Source organism: Myotis yumanensis, unplaced genomic scaffold (assembly GCF_028538775.1).
Source record: "Myotis yumanensis isolate MYYU_CA2020_CCGP unplaced genomic scaffold, mMyoYum1.0.hap1 SCAF_9, whole genome shotgun sequence".
In the NCBI taxonomy this organism is placed as follows: domain Eukaryota; kingdom Metazoa; phylum Chordata; class Mammalia; order Chiroptera; family Vespertilionidae; genus Myotis; species Myotis yumanensis.
Genome location: NW_027223760.1, coordinates 16,297,223 through 16,313,427, shown reverse-complemented (window position 1 = coordinate 16,313,427; position 16,205 = coordinate 16,297,223). Strand labels below are relative to the sequence as shown.

At 39.0% G+C, this 16,205-nt stretch overlaps 1 protein-coding gene across 3 annotated transcripts in view; it reads right to left on the bottom strand.

The window, feature by feature from the left end:
* ING3 (inhibitor of growth family member 3) overlaps positions 1 to 15,667 on the bottom strand; it is a 34,812-nt gene extending 19,145 nt beyond the window's left edge. For 2 of the 3 annotated variants that reach the window (XM_070423788.1, XM_070423790.1), the window contains exons 1-4: positions 15,502 to 15,667; positions 15,169 to 15,240; positions 11,977 to 12,077; positions 10,219 to 10,284 (exon numbers count right to left, since the gene is read on the bottom strand). In XM_070423788.1, the coding sequence (XP_070279889.1) occupies positions 10,219 to 10,284; positions 11,977 to 12,077; positions 15,169 to 15,240; positions 15,502 to 15,529 (267 nt within the window). In that variant the 5' untranslated portion in view covers positions 15,530 to 15,667. Of the gene's footprint in view, positions 1 to 2,978; positions 4,243 to 10,218; positions 10,285 to 11,976; positions 12,078 to 15,168; positions 15,241 to 15,501 lie in introns of those variants that run through there. The other variant, XM_070423791.1, reaches the window with a different exon arrangement.
* Between the last annotated feature and the right edge of the window lie 538 nt (positions 15,668 to 16,205).

Genomic DNA, 16,205 nt, shown 5'->3' with positions numbered 1-16,205 from the left:
ATAGATATAGATATTTTGGGGAGTAGAACTAATTTGAGATGGTAAATCCATTTAGTGACCTCCCTACTTAACAAGTCAATGATGCCATTATGTTTGTTTGCAATTACTTGTGAGGCTAATAAAGTAAATTTCTTGGCCTCAAGCACAAAGTGTTCAAATACCAAAAGCCACTCTGGCAATATGGTGCAGCGCACAGAGCACACGCATTCCAAGGAGGGTGTATAATTGGTGCTAACATTTTAATAATTATGTATTTGCAATGCTAGTTTCCATTTATGTAAGTAACATCAAATTTTTAAGTTTTAAACTTTCATTTAAAAATGTATTTAGTAAATAGAGGTGTAATGGAGATATTGTAAAAACCTTACAGGTGAAATGCAAATGATTAAGGTGTGGAAAATGCTGGATTAGATCACATAAAAAAAGTCTTTGTTGTCCTTTGTAGACCATTCAACTAGTCTATTGTGCCAGGCTCTGAGGGTACAGAATCATTAAGAACCTCACCTACTCTCAGGGCCCTGGTTGTCTCTAATATTTTTTATTTTACAAAAATAATAAAATAAGACTTTATTGGGAATGAGTTAATTGGAAGTCCAGTATTGTTATTACTCTGTATGGTAAGATCTAATAACGTTTAATAAATAAATGTTTTGTCATGATTTAAAAGGAACCTCTCTAAAAGCAAAGGAATTGAAAAGAATGATAAATTTCTATGTAATGTATAATTATTAAGTGGAAGATATTTTTTATTTAAAACTCCCAAGACACATGTATCACAATAAGTGTTAATATTTTTATACCTGTGCCTTTTGTTGAAGGCACATCTATAAATCCTGTTTTAGAAGAACTTTCAAAATGAGCTTATGTATCAGCGAAGGAAATCTATCCTAACATGGGAAACTAATTAAATTGAGAGCAGTTGAAAAAGAGGAACACCAAAAAGATCTGAGCAAACAACATAGATCATAAGATTGTTTGGTCTCTGAAAATGATTCCACAAAGGAAGCTAAACTGATCTGAGCTGTATGACTTTCGCTTTTCCTGGTTTAAAGCCATACTTTGAAAAGAAAAAGCTATTTGCACTGCAGTCCACCAAACCAATCTCAGCACACTAAAATATAACTCTATTGCCTTCTGAGAAATAGTGACCCAACTAAAATATATCTGACACCAACAACGACACTATTAAGCGCTATCTATCCTTCAGACTCATATCTTGGGAGTCATGTTACTGCTCCTTTTTCTCCATCAACATATTCAGGTGATTTTGTTCCACAAATATTTACTGAGAATGTAGTTCTTGACATTTAGAGCAGGGAAAACACAAACACACCAGCAAGAGGTAAATAAATAATTACAATGTGATTCAATTAACAATAAATTCCTGGGATTAACAATGATTTGGAGACTGGCATGATGATATTGAGGGTTAGGGCGAGGCACAAACTGTGTATCACCTCCTCAATATGCCTTCTCTCCTCTTCCCTGACAGAATCCCACATACCTGGGCCGGCAATGTGCCATGTTAAACAACATACCTCGGCCTCCCTTGCAGCTGGCCAGTAGTGAGATTTCCAGGCTGGCTCTTCAAAGGAGCTGACTGAAGCTGCTAAATGTGCCCTTTTGAGTAATCCCCTACTGCGACTCTACTTGTCCAGAGTGGGAACAGACTGGAAGGAGTCTGGGGCACCGAGCATGTTGAAGTAGCCTTATAAGCCCTGGTCTGTCTCTTCTAACAGTTATTTTACAGAAGAGTAAAATAAGTCATTTGTTTAAATCGCTCTTGTGTGGCTTTTCTGTTATAAGTGGTGAAGTCTCTTCTAGATATAAGTGACAACTATCCAGATGACTGAGATGACTTTAATAAAGAAGCAGTGCTTACCCAGGATTATGAAAGATGGATACAGTTTACCAAGCAAAGATGAAAGGAAAGGCTTTCCAGTCATTTTTTTTTATTTTAAAGTCACTTGAACTATGGCAGGCTAAAGTGGAGAGGAAGGGATAATGAGAGGTAGTTAGAAAGTAAAATGAACAAGATATGGTGATGAACAAAATGTGGAGAAGTTAGGGACCAGGAGGAGACTAGGACGACTTTCAGTATCCCACTGTGCACGACTAGGTCAGTAGTTCTCCTAAGATTTAGAAAGAAAACGTGGGGATTCCAAGATGGCTGCATCTGGAATCTCCATCTGTTTGCTCCCAACCCTGGACTGGCCTCGCAGCTAAACTGCAGAGCAATTATCTTGAAAGACCAGAGAAGTGTAGCTGATCTGAAATATTGAGAACGGGAAACACAGGGGGAAATACAGGAACCTCCTCGTGCACGTACAATTGGGAAGTCCAAGGGATATTGTGGCAGCACAGGATTTCAGCTCTATGCAGGGATCCCCAATCGGGAGCAACAGAGCAAAGAAGGGGAGCCCACACAGCATCCAGCAGTGGGAATCAGTGAGGATCCGGTCCCCCTGAAAGACTTGGACGTGCCCAGCACAGAGTAATGTCTTCCTTGTAACATCAACCTGGGAAGTTCGCTCTGGTAAGGGACCGCTGGAGGGGCCACGAAGCAGCACTGGGGGACAGCGGAGGGGTCTGCTAGGTGCACCCAGCAGTGACTTTGATGGGACCTCTATTCTCTAGGACTCTGAGCAGAAAGTTGGTCAGAGACTTAGACTGTGTGGTTTGGGAAAGAGGATTGGTCTTGCCCAACTTTTGTGCATGAGTGGCACCTCTCCCCCACTGCTAAACTGCTGGTTCTCTGTGCATCTCTGTGTTCCCAGGCAAAGGGGAAGGGCACGGGGCTAGAAATCTGTACCCACACTACTTGGTTTGATGGTTTGGAGAAGACAGCTATTTGGGAAGGTGGGAGCCTGGGAAGAGGCCCTGCCCAGCTGGTGCTGGCCATGCAGAGACTGGAGTGCCAAGTGGGGCTGATTTTTAAATTAATATTTATTGTTGAAAGTATTACAAATGTCCTCTTTTATTCCCCCATTGACCCCCTACTCCATGACACCATTCCAGCACCCAGGCCTTCACACTATTGTCTATTATATATGCATATAATCTTTCCCGCCCCTCACTCACCCCTTGCCTCTGAGATTTGTCAGTCTGTCACATCCTTCCAGGTATCTGGATCTGTTTTGTTCATTAGTTTATTTTGTTCGTTAGATTCCACATATAAGTGAGATCATGTGATACTTGTCTTTCTCTGCCTGACTTATTGCACTTAGCACAATACTCATCAGGTCCATCCACGCCGTTTCAAAGGTAAGAGATCCTTCTTTTTTACAGCTGCACTGCACTCCATTGTGTAAATGTAACACCTCTTTTTTATACACTCATCTACTGATGGGCACTTGGGCTGTTTTAAGATCTTGGCTATTATAAATAGTGCTGGTATGAACATAGGGGCGCTATATTATTTCCAATTGGTGTTTCGGGATTCTTAGGTTATATTCCTAGAAGTAAGATCATTGGGTCAAATGGCAGTCCCATTTTTAATTTGTTGAAGAAATTCCATACTGTTTTTCATAATGGCTGCACCACTCTGCATTCCAACCAGCTGTGTACTAGGGTTCCCTTTTCTCCACATCCTCACAGCACTTGTCATTTGTTGCTTTGTTGATGATAGCCATTCTGACAGGTGTGAGGTGATATCTCATTGTTGTTTTAATTTGCATCTCTGATAATTAGTGACTTTGAGTGTTTTTTCATATGTCTTTGGCCATCTGTGCACCCTCTTTGGAGAAATATCTATTTAGGTCCTTTGGTCATTTTTTAATGGGATTGTTTCTCTTCCTTTTGTTAAGTTGTATGCCTTCCTTATATACTTTGGAAATTAAACGCTCATCAGATGTATCATTGGTAAATAAATCCTCCCAAACAATGAGTTCCTTTTCACTTTGTTGATGGTTTCTTTTGCTGTGCAGAAGCTTTTACTTTTAATGTAGTCCCATTTGTTTATTCTCCTTTGTTTCTCTTGCCCTAGGAGATGTATCAGCAAACATACTATATTGCTATGAGAAATGTCTGAGATTTGCTGCCTATGGTTTCTTCCAGATTTTTATGGTTTCACGACTTACATTTAAGTCCTTTATCCATTTTTGAATTTATTTTTGTATATGGTGTAAGTTGGTGGTTTAGTTTCATTTTTTTGCATGTACCTGTCCAATTTTCCCAACGCCTTTTATTGACGAGACTGTCTTTACTCCACTGTCTGCTCTTGCCTCCTTTGTCAAACTGTCACTGTTCAAAGATGACATGATATTATAGATGAAAAACCCAAAGATTGGACACAAAAAACTACTAAATTTAGTATATGAATTTGGCAAAGTTGCAAGATACAAAATTAATATCCAGAAATCGGTGGCATTTTTATACACCAATAACAAACTCTCAGAAAGAAAAATTAAGAAAACAATTCCATTTACCATTGCAGCAACAAAAATAAATAAGGTATCTAGAAATACACTTATCCAAGGCGGTAAAAGACCTGTACTTGGAAAACTAAGGGACACTAAAAAAAGAAACAGAGGAACATATAAACAAGTGGAAACATATACTGTGTTCATGGATCAGAAGAATTAACATCATTAAAATGTCCATACTACCCAAAGCAATCTATAGATTCAATGCAATCCCACTAACATACCATCAGCATATTTCACAGATCTAGAACAACTATTCCAAAAATTTAAATGGAATCAAAAAAGACCCCAAATAGCTGCAGCAGTTTGAGAAAGAACAAAATAGGAGGTCTCACAATACTGGATATGAAACTATACTTCAAAGCCATTGTAATCCAAAGATGCTGGTACTGTCATAAGAATGGGCATATAGATCAATGGAACAGAACAGAGAGAGCAGAAATCAACCCACTTATTTATGGTGAATTAATATTTGACAAAGGCAAGAGCATTCAATGGAATTAAAGTAGTCTTTCCAATAAATAAATGGTATTGGGAAAATAAGATAGAAATATGCAAAAAAAATGACCACCAACTTACACCATGCACAAGAGTAAACTCAAAATGGATAAAAGACTTAAACATAAGTCACGAAAACATAAAAATCCTAGAGGAAAACATAGGCAGCAAAATTTCAGGCATCTCTCGTAACAATGTTTACCGATACATCTCTTAGAGCAAGGGAAACAAAAGAGAAAATAAGCAAGTGAGACTACATAAAAAAAAAGCTTCTGCACAGCAAAAGAAACCATCAACAGAATGAAAAGGGAACTCAAGACATGGGAGCATATATTTGCTAATGATACATCAGATAACAGTTTGATTTCCAAAATATATAAAGAACTCATACAACTTACAAAAGGAAGACAAACAATCCAATTAAAAAATGGACAATGGACCTAAATAGACTTCAATAGCCAAGAGGACATACAATGGCTAAGAGACATGAAAAATGCTCAAAGTGCCCTCGCTGGTCTGGTTCAATGGATAGAGCATCGGTCTGCAGACTGAAGGGTCCCAGGTTCGATTCCAGTCAAGGGTACATGACTGGGTTGCAGGCTCGATCCCCAGTGGGGGGCATGCAGGAGGCGGCCAATCGATGATTCTCTCTCATCACTGATGTTTCTATCTCTATCTCCCTCTCCTTTCCTTTCTGAAATCAATAAAAATATATTTTAAACAATAAAAATAAAATAAAATTTTTTTAAAAAGCTCAGTCATTGATCATCAGAGAGATGCAAATTAAATCAACAATGAGGTATCACCTTACATGTGTCGGAATGGCTATCACCAATAAATCAGCAAATGACAAGTGCTGGTGAGGAAGTGGAGGAAAAGGAACCTTAGTATACCACTGATGGGAATGAAGACAAGAGTAGTCAATATGGAAAAGAGTATTGAGTTTCCTCAAAAAATTAAAAATGGAACTGCCACCTGACCCAGTAATCCCACTTCTAGGATTATAACCTAAGAATCCTGAAACACCAATCAGCAGCATTATTTACCATAGCCACAATCTGGAAACAGACCAAGTGCCCATCAGTAGAAAAGTGAATAAAAAAAAGATGTGGTACATTTCACAATGGAATACTACACACCTGTAAAAAAGAAGGAATTCTTACCCTTTGCAACAGCATGAATGGATCTGGAGAATACTATGCTAAGTGAAATAAGCCAGTCAGAGAAGGATAAGTATCACATGATCTCATTTATATGTGAAATCTAATGAACAAAATAAACTGATGAACAAAACAGGACTAGAGATATGAATACTTGGGACAAACAGATTTCAGTGAGGAGGGGCCTGAGTGTACAGGAAGAGATGAACCAAAGAACATATATGCGTAGGCCATGGACACAGACAATACTGTTGCAAAGGTCTGTGGGGGCACCACGGGCTGGGTGGAAGGTGGCAAAAGGGGATAAAATGGGGATATCTGTAACAGTGTCAACAATTTTAAAAAAATAAAGAAAATGTGTGTGTGTGTGTGTGTGTGTGTTGGTGAGTGGGAAGGAGAGAAGAAAAAGGGAGGCTAAGAGTTAAGTTTTAATTCACAGAGTTCCAGGGCCTGGAAACTCTCAAATACGAAGAATAGACTCAGAAGCCAGTCTGAGCATGAGAAATAATTCATGCATAATTATCAAAACTAACAGAATACATGGAAAAGCAGTGAAAAATGTTTCTCAACTTGGGTGGTGTCTGTGGGGCCAAAGGAGGTAAAACTGGCATTTGGTAAAATAAGTTTTCACCAAGTGGTATCTGGTCTTCCTGGCCTCTGGAGTTGGGGTAGCAGATGGGAAGAGAGTTACCTCTACAAGAGAACCACTTGAATAGGGTAGCAACCATTATGAGTGATATTCAAGAAGGAGGAAAAAGGCCATAAAGATGAGAGGGTGATATCAATGATTAATATTAAATCTCAAAGAAGAATAGATTTTTTTTATATTATGAAGATGATGGTCACCTGAAATAGCAATGGAGTATTAAAAAAGAAAGGGAAGAATAGAAGTAGGAAAAAATTAAAAAGGGAGCAAGGTAGGAAGGAGGAAAGGGGAGAGGAGAAGGAAAAGAATAAAGAGAAGACATTGCTAGAAGTACTGGGGAATGGGAATTAAACAGGTTCAGGGAGGCAGAGCTTTAAGAGAAGTGCCTTCAGGAAAGTAGAAAATGGCAGTTAGGGAAATGCGATGGAGTGAGAATTTAAAAATGGAATGAGTGCCTACTATCTGCCAAGCTAAGAGCATTACATAATATGGGGTAAATCCTCCTGTCAGGTACAAATTAATACTCTATTTTACAGATAAGGAAATTGAGGTTCCAGGATTAAATAACTTTTCCAAAGTCCTGCTATCAGTGAGGTAAGCTGAACTCATGTCTGTAAGGCTCTGTTACGAACACTTGCTTTTGATTACATTTTATTAAATTTATTACATCACCTTTTAAAATTGAATTTATTGGGTGGCATTGATTAATAAAATTATATAGGTTTTAGGGGTACATTTTTATAATATTGTATTGTATGTTCACGATCCCAAGTCAAGTCTCCTTCCCTCACCATTTATCCTCTCTATTCTCTCCTACCTCTCCCCATCCCTTTTCCTTTGGTAATCACCACGCTGTTGTTTGTCTATACATCACCTTTTATTACCTTACTCTTTTTTTAAATCCTCACCAGAGGATATTTTTTCCATTGATATTTTTAGAGAGTGGAGAGGAGGGAGAAGCGGGGAGAGAGAGAGAGAGAGAGAGAGAAACAATGATGTGAGAGACACATAGATTGGTTGCCTCCCACATGAGCTCCAGGGACAGAGATCAAGCCTGCAACCGAGCTATGTACTCTTGACCGGGAATTGAACCCAAGACCCTTTGGTCCGTGGGCTGATGCTCTAACCACTGGGCAATACAGCCAGGGCTATTCCTCACCCTTTTAGTCTAATTAGTATATCCTCCTCAAAAAATTTAATTTTCATTTTCATTCTGTTTATCCATTATTTCTGAGTGAAATACTTTCCCCTCAATATAGTACCTAATCCAGACCCCTGAGCCTCTGAATAAATGCTATTCAAAACTCATCTCATACCCTCTAAGAAATCAACAATAACTCCACATGACTTAGTTCAGTCTTTTACCAGATATCCCTTAATACTCAACTGCATTAGTCTTTACTTGTTACATGTTCCTATTCAGGATCTTTACTTTGAGGGCATGTCTTTCCAACTAGTTTACTTTGAGGACAGGAACGATTTGTAATATTTCCTCTTTATTCCTTCATTACACCTAGGTAAACTTCACTATACCAAGCACAGAGTGAATGAACACTATGGTTCATAAGTAACAGATGGATAAAAACACACACATTTAAAAAGCACATATTTATGTTATATACATATTTTCCTAAATGCATGAAGTACTTTTAAAAAGGTATAAAAAGAAGCAAAATCACAAAATATAAACGAAACAAAGTACAACCAAAGAGCTATATGATTTAAAAAGCAGGTAATCTATGCCCTAGTCGGTTTGGCTCAGTGGATAGAGCATCAGCCTATGGACCAAACAGTCCGGTTCGATTCTAGTCAAGGGCACATACCTTGGTTGCAGGTTCCTCCTCGGCCCGGGCCCTGGTCGGGCCTTGTGCAGGAGGCAACCAATCGATGTGTTGCTCTCACATTGATGTTTCTCTCTGTCTTTCCCTCTCTCTTCTACTTTCCCTAAACAAATCAATGGAAAAAAATGCTCGAGTGAGGATTAACAAAAAATCCTATATAATAAAAGTCTAATATGCAAATTGTCCCCTCGGGAGTTCGACCGGGAGTTCAATCGCTCGCTATGACATGCACTGACCACCAGGCAGCGGCGTAGAACATGGTGGGAGACCAGTAGCAGCGGTGGGGCGCTGAGGGAGCAAGGGAAGGAGGAGACAAGGAGGCAAGGAGGCAGGGAGGCAGGGAGGGAGGGAACCTGATCAGCCCTGATCACTGGCCAGGCCTAGGGACCCTACCTTTACACGAATTTTGTGCATTGGGCCTCTAGTAAATAAATAAATCAATAAATAAATAATAAAAAGCAGGTAATCCATATATAAAGATTGACGTATACAGTCATTAAAGGTGAGAAAGAATACTACTCAAAAGATAAAATTAGTCTCGGATTCAAAGAAAACTGTATTTTTCTGTTTATAAACATAATTCAAGGCCAAAATAATAAAGAACTTCTTTTTCATCCCATAATAAATGAAGCTACTACCCCCTCTACCTTTCTTCAGGCCTTATCTTTTATGAAATTGTTTTCAGAATAACTGTAAGAACAAACGCGCCTAGGTTATTATAGCCATAAAATATTTTCGCTATATAAAAACAACTAAACATTTTCTATACATGACAAATGTTTACTAGTTTTGTGTAAGCATTTACCATAGATGGTATGCATCTTTCTTCTTGTGTCTTGCTCACCAATGGCATTTATATTTACATGTACTTGTTCAATAATAAGATTGTGACTACGAAAATAAGACATAAAACCTATATGCTAAAGTTCACCTAAAGTGAACATCTGTTTTCAGCTTCAACTTGCTTTGAGGCAAGCCAAAAATGAGTATTAACTAAAGTATCTATGTCAAAGAAGATGCTTTACATTAAAAAGAGCACCATATTTATACCAGTTTCAGAAATATTGCATATACCTGTCTACTTAGTAATTTCAATCTTTTACTAATACAAGCGCTGCTGCAGCAAAAAAGAACCTTTTTAAAAAGTTTATTTAGTCTATTGTTTCCCACTTTTGCCACCTAAGCCAGTTGTGCACTACCTATTGACATCACTAGATAGGTGAGTACGACCTATTAACACTGATTCAAATGATTCTCTTCTTCATTCTAATTTGACTACCAAAACTCTTATCAACACAGTAGTCTTATGTTTATTTTACCACAGAAACAATCTCAATATGATTTATCAGGAAACTAAACACCCTACCTTAAGAAGAAAAAGATTACTAAAAGAAAGCTAAACAAACAGAAAGTCTAACATCAGATACAATTTGAAAGCAATAAAGATTTGGCTAAAATGTAAGGATCTTAACCTGTTAACTAACACTGTGGGACACTACAGGAATCTTTTCCACAAAGAAACCAAACAGATTCTGAACTCTCAAATTAAATGTTTTAGTCTGCTCTTCCTTTTACATTTAAGGGAATAAAATTTAAAGTGACCACAATTCAAGTATTTATGGCATAGCATGCACATTAATTTTACTTACCAAATCATATATCTGATTCGCCAACTGAACCTTCTCATCTGCATCTTCCAAAGCTTTATAGTAATCCTAAATAAAAACATTTGCATTTCAAGAATAAATTAATATCTTAAAATATGTGTATCTAGGACATATAACCACATTTTCATTCTCATTCCTTGTTATCACTGTCAGTCATCCTAAATAAGCAATAAAAACCCAGTGAAGAAAAGGGTGTAGATGAGGTAGAATTAGAAATTATGCACAATGGCCAAGAATTAGAGAAAGATGTTCAGAATTCCTAGAAAAGATATAAATAAAAATAAATACTATTCCAAGTCTAGCCTCTATGCTAATGAAAGTTATATGCGGTAATGACTAGATCTTTCCCTTTAAAATTTCTTTTGAAATTAAGATTTATCTAATTTGTATATAACATTTAAAGTCTCTAGTTTTAAAACATGTTTTTTATAAAAGTACAACTACTGAAAAAATGCTAACCTGAATGTCTCTATTTTCCAATTGCTGTATAACTCTCATTTTAAGTCAGGTATCAATTCACACAGCTCAACCTATACTGTAGATTTCTCCTCAGGAGAAAGCAAATTATTGTTTAAGAAAATAAATTCTAGGAATGTCCCTGGAGTATCAGACTTCTCAGAGTATATGCAAGCTGCACTACACCAAAAACTTACCTTAACAGATTAAAGGGATAATGATTGACTTTGGGATGTATATAAGTGATGTCTATATTCACACACACCTAAGCCTCCAGGTATACTCTAAGCCAGGACCAATTCTGTCATAAATTCTAAATTCTTGTTCTCCTAACAGAAATAATCTTCCCCCCATGCGGTAAAATAAATGACACCACTACTCTAAATTTGTAGTTTTCAAATTTAGTAGCTGATCCTTAAACAATTCTATGTGGGTTGGAGTTGGGGGAGTCATTATTACTCAGAGATATTAAAGGACCTGTCCCATGTCACAGAGCTAAATGGCAGAGTCATCACCAAAGCCAGGTGTCGGAAGCAGTTCTGTCAATGTATCTCAAACAAACTAAATAATACCCTTAAAGCAAACCTTGCAGGAAGAGCTGATATCCATTCTAATCTGAAAGACAGCTATAAATACTACACAACTAATTAAGAACTCAAAGAAATCTTTATTTCTAGGCCTAGTTCCTGTATGAATTTAGAGTTTTAAACTAAAATACTTTTTTTTTTTTTTAAATATATTTTATTGATTTTTTACAGAGAGGAAGGGAGAGAGATAGAGAGTTAGAAACATCGATGAGAGAGAAACATCGATCAGCTGCCTCCTGCACATCTCCTACTGGGAATGTGCCTGCAACCAAGGTACATGCCCTTGACCGGAATCGAACCTGGGACCCTTCAGTCCGCAGGCCGACGCTCTATCCACTGAGCCAAACCGGTTTCGGCAAACTAAAATACTTTTAAAGAATCCTTCTCAGCTCTTAAGATTCTATTCTTCTGTGATAACACCAACTTAGGTGCCTAGTAATATAAAAAATATGCTTCAAGTTCTGCTAATTAAAAGTGTACTTTTTTATGGCTCTTCACTCTCTAATAATAGTCACTAATTACTGAAACAACTTTTAAATAAATTACCAAAATGCTTCAATGAAGCTCTAAAACACAAATTATTTAAATCCTCAGAAGGCATTGGTAACGTTCCCTCATTTTGATATCCAGAAAACTATTTATTTTTAAAATATCTTTCTCAGAGAGTCCCAGTTTTAACCCAGAGTGCTGAACGTACTTTTTTGATGGATGCCATTTGTTCTTCTCTCCACTCTGGTTTATTTTTCTTTGCATTCATAAAGAATTCACTGACTCTTTGCTCTAGTTGATCCATTGCATCTATGACATAACAAAAACATTTCATATTTAGACGACCAAGTTCATACGCTGAATATACATGCTTTGACTGGGGGAAAGAAACAAATATCTGACAATGTACACTCCTTCACTGGGTCACTAACTTTAAATATGGCATGCTTTAATTCTGTAAATATAGAAAGCCTTAATTACCTTAGTAAAAAACGAAGTTACAATTTTCCCTACTAATAATTTACTTTTGTTGTTGTTACTTCATAACTTTTTCCAATAGTCAATGTAGTCAACAATACAGATAGGCTCTCTACTGTAGTTTCTGAGTAGTACAGTCTTGGGTCAAAAGGTAATGGTATTATATCAGCCAAATGTGTCAAAACACGATGTCGTATTGTAAGTACCACTGGGAAATGGACACATTCTTTTAATAAGAAAAAATTATAAAAATGATTTTAACCTCTTGTTATATGGTCTTCAACACAAGATCATCTCCTATCTATGATTAAAAGCAGTAGGTACACTCATTTATCACTTAATATAGTATAGTATTTATTCTAGATACATTTTTTTCCTAAATGTGTGCCCAGAATAGTCATTCCATGGCTGCTAAAAGAAGAAAAATAAATAAAAGGGATTCTGTTGCCAAATAAATTAAGGAAAACATTTTTACTATATCCTTCTTTTGGAGATTTTCAGTGAAATAATAGCTCTTTAAAGATTCTGAGAAGTCTTACAGTTAATTTTTAAGAGAATTTTCCTTTGTTTAAATAAGCATTTCCAAACTTACTTGCTAAAGAAGTCTTTTTTGTTAATCCATACCTATTAACTTTAGAAAATTCTAATTATTATAAAAAATAAAAGTTTAAAACCTCTAATTTATATACTCTAAGTCCAAATGGTAAGAGAATTTTAAATTTGTAATAACAAAAAAGCATAAAATAAGTTACTTCTTATTGAATGCCTACTTTCTATCAGGCACTGTATGTTCTAATTTATCTGTATTATTTTAATTCCCAGATGATTCTCATTTTGTAGAGGAAAAACCCTCAGAAGTGGTAATGAGGCCAAGGTCAATGAGAAGTCAGTAATGCCCGAAAATGAACTAGGATCTGAATGAACTTCAAAATCTGTGCTCAAACCTATTGGTAACTACTACTTCAGCGAAATTTTAACATTTCAACTACATTAAAGTTACAATGAACTTCGTGAGCAAGCTGGAGAAACACACAATTCAGACTTCCACACCACAATATACTGAATAAAAGAAGGTGCCTTTCACATCGTATCACCTCCAATTACGTGCCACATGAAACTGACAACAGACTGAGAAAAATATATTCCTGAACAATGGGTATGGAAATGTGTGTGCTGCCGGTGGGGCAGAGAAGCAAGGGAAGAAAAGAACAGGTTCTTAGCTACCTCAAGACTCCCACACTCTGCAATGTCTGGTTCTCTGGTCTCTTTTCATGGTACTTCCTTCCTCCCTATCAGACCCCACACCCCAGATCTTCCTCCACCCCCACTTTTCTAAGAAAACCTGGCAGCACGAGAAACATTTTATGTATAGCTTAAACACAGCTGGAATAAATGGGATCAAAACATATTTTCTGCAGATATACTCCCACAAAGGCCAGCCATTCATATCATTTAAATAATTTAAGAGTATCTTTATTTCTCCAAACAAGGGAGTGACACAAGGCCAAAAGGTACACTCGATTATTCACTTTCATTATGTACCATATAATTTCATATTCTTTTTTTTTTTAAGTAGAGCATTTTTAAAAATATATTTTTATTGATTTCAGAGAGGAAGGGAGAGGGAGAGCTCGAAACATCAATGATGAGAGAGAATCATTGATCAGCTGCCTCCTGCACACACCCCACCGGGTTCTGAGCCTGCAACCTGGGCATGTGTCCTTGGGCAGAATCGAACCTGGGACCCTTTAGTCCATAAGCCAATGCTCTATCCACTGAGCCAAACCAGCTATGGCTAATTTCACATTCTTAATTTTTAATATAGTATCTATACAAGATAGTAAACAGCTATATTACATTCACTTCACAAAGGATTGTGAGGTTCTGTCAAAACATGAGCAACATAAATTTGGTAATCATCACTGTTTCCTTGTTGTTTTTTAAATATGTTTTTATTGATTTCAGAGAGAGGAAGGGAGCGGGTGAGAGATAGAAACATCAATGAGAGAGAATCACTGATGGGCTGCCTCCAGCAGCCCCCACCAGATCGAGCCCACAACCCGGGCATGTGCCCTGACCAGCAATAGAACCGTCACCTCCTGGTTCATGGGTCAATGTTCACCCACTGAGTCACACTGGCCGGTTTTTCCTTGTTTTAAGTGTAATTTTGCTCAATGGATTGACCTTCTTATCTCCAGAAGCACTGATTCTTTACCTTCTCTGAATCCTGAACAATTTTAAGAAACTGCACAGAAAAAAAAAAAAAAAAAAAAGAATCATATAAACCAAATACTGCCCTATGAAAGAGTAAGGTTAATTTTGGGAAAAAGTCACAGGATTACCAACTATCACTGATACAAGAAGAGGAGCCAAAAATTTTATTATGGCATACAAGAAGCTTTACAGTAAAATCTTATTCCCCTCGCTCATTCTGATTAACAAAATACCAACTGAGAATACATTCTATCATGTGCAACTTTTCAAATGTGACATCCCAAGGGTCTCTAAAAAACTGCATGCAACCCATACTTCTATTTTCTGCTCTTGAAAAAATTTTAATAAGATGAACTTTAACAAAAGCATTGATGCTAAAATATATGTTCAATATCTAAAGGCTTAGAGTCAGAATGCTGACATTCATGCCGCTGTGCATGAAAAACATCTACCTACGGTCTCAATGAAGGTACAGGCACGTTGGCTGCACAGTCCAAAATCCGAGAAAGGAACACAGACGCGTTCCAGTATCTCCTCTTGTCAACGCCAGGAGGAAAGTGGAGGGAGGCAAGGTTTGGCACTGAATTCTTTTGGACAATTCCTATGTGCGAATCAGCCAGAGAGTCAGATAGCAGAGGCGCTGGGGTCGACAGCGACTAAGTCCGGCACTGAACGTGCGCGGCGAACAAGAGCAAACGCGCCCACTTACTCTGCACTTGCAGGTCCATCTCGCGCATCTCCGTGAAGCGGTCCCGCAGGTCCATGGGAAGCTGCTCAATCACTGTCAAAGGAAGAGTCCGTCAGAGGGGCGGGGCCAACGGCGAAAGTACGTGCCTGCGTCACTGCGTGCGTGCGTGCGTGCGTGCGTCGGTGGGGTGGGGGTCGAGGGAGCCGGCAACCCTGAGCGAGGCTGCCAGTTACCGTGAGAAAGAAACATCCCCCGCCTCCCCCCTCCCTCCCCGCCATCCCGCCGGCCCGGCCACTCGCGCTCTCGCCCGCCCGCGGGTCCCACGGGCGGCCCCGGCCAGCGCCGCCCACTCACTTTCTAGATAGTCCTCTAGGTACAACATCGCGGCCTTGAGCGCTTGGGGGACGAGGGGATCCAGGGGTTTATTTGTGTCACTCGCTGTCGCCGGAGTTTTGTCCCTTCCAATATGGCGCCTCCGCTAGCAGCGCCCGCTCGGCTTCGGTGGGAAAAAAAAAAGAAAAGGGGGAAAAAAAAAACCACTTTGGCGCCTGACGGCGCTTGCCTCACTGCCGCCCGGGGCTGTCATTGGCTGGCTGGGGCGGTGACGTAGGCCGGCCGTGCCTGTGCCCGCGCCGTTGTGGGAATTGTAGTTTCCTTCCCTAGGCAGCGAGCTAACCCGCTGGCAGTTCTTCACACGGAAACTACAAATACCAGGCGCCATGGCGAGGGCTGCGCAACAGAGTCCCAACTGCGGTGCCCGTGTTTATTTGTTGCTTTTTGCACCGGGATGACGGGAGTCGTCTGCGGCTGCCTAAGCGCCGCTAGGAACAACTTTTCCGCTGTCCCTGCCGCTGCGACGGCCCCGCTGCGTGTGAGCCGAGGGCCTCCAGGAGCGCGGGGGGAACAGCGGAGGTTCCAGCGCTAGAACCCCCGCAAGGTCGGGCAGGCGGGGCTCTTCGGTAAAACAGAACTCGCTGCTGGAACCCAGCCTCCGTGTCCGCTCCCCAAAATGTAAACAGGACGTCTCATGGGCTTCCATGTCACTCAAAGAGTTTATT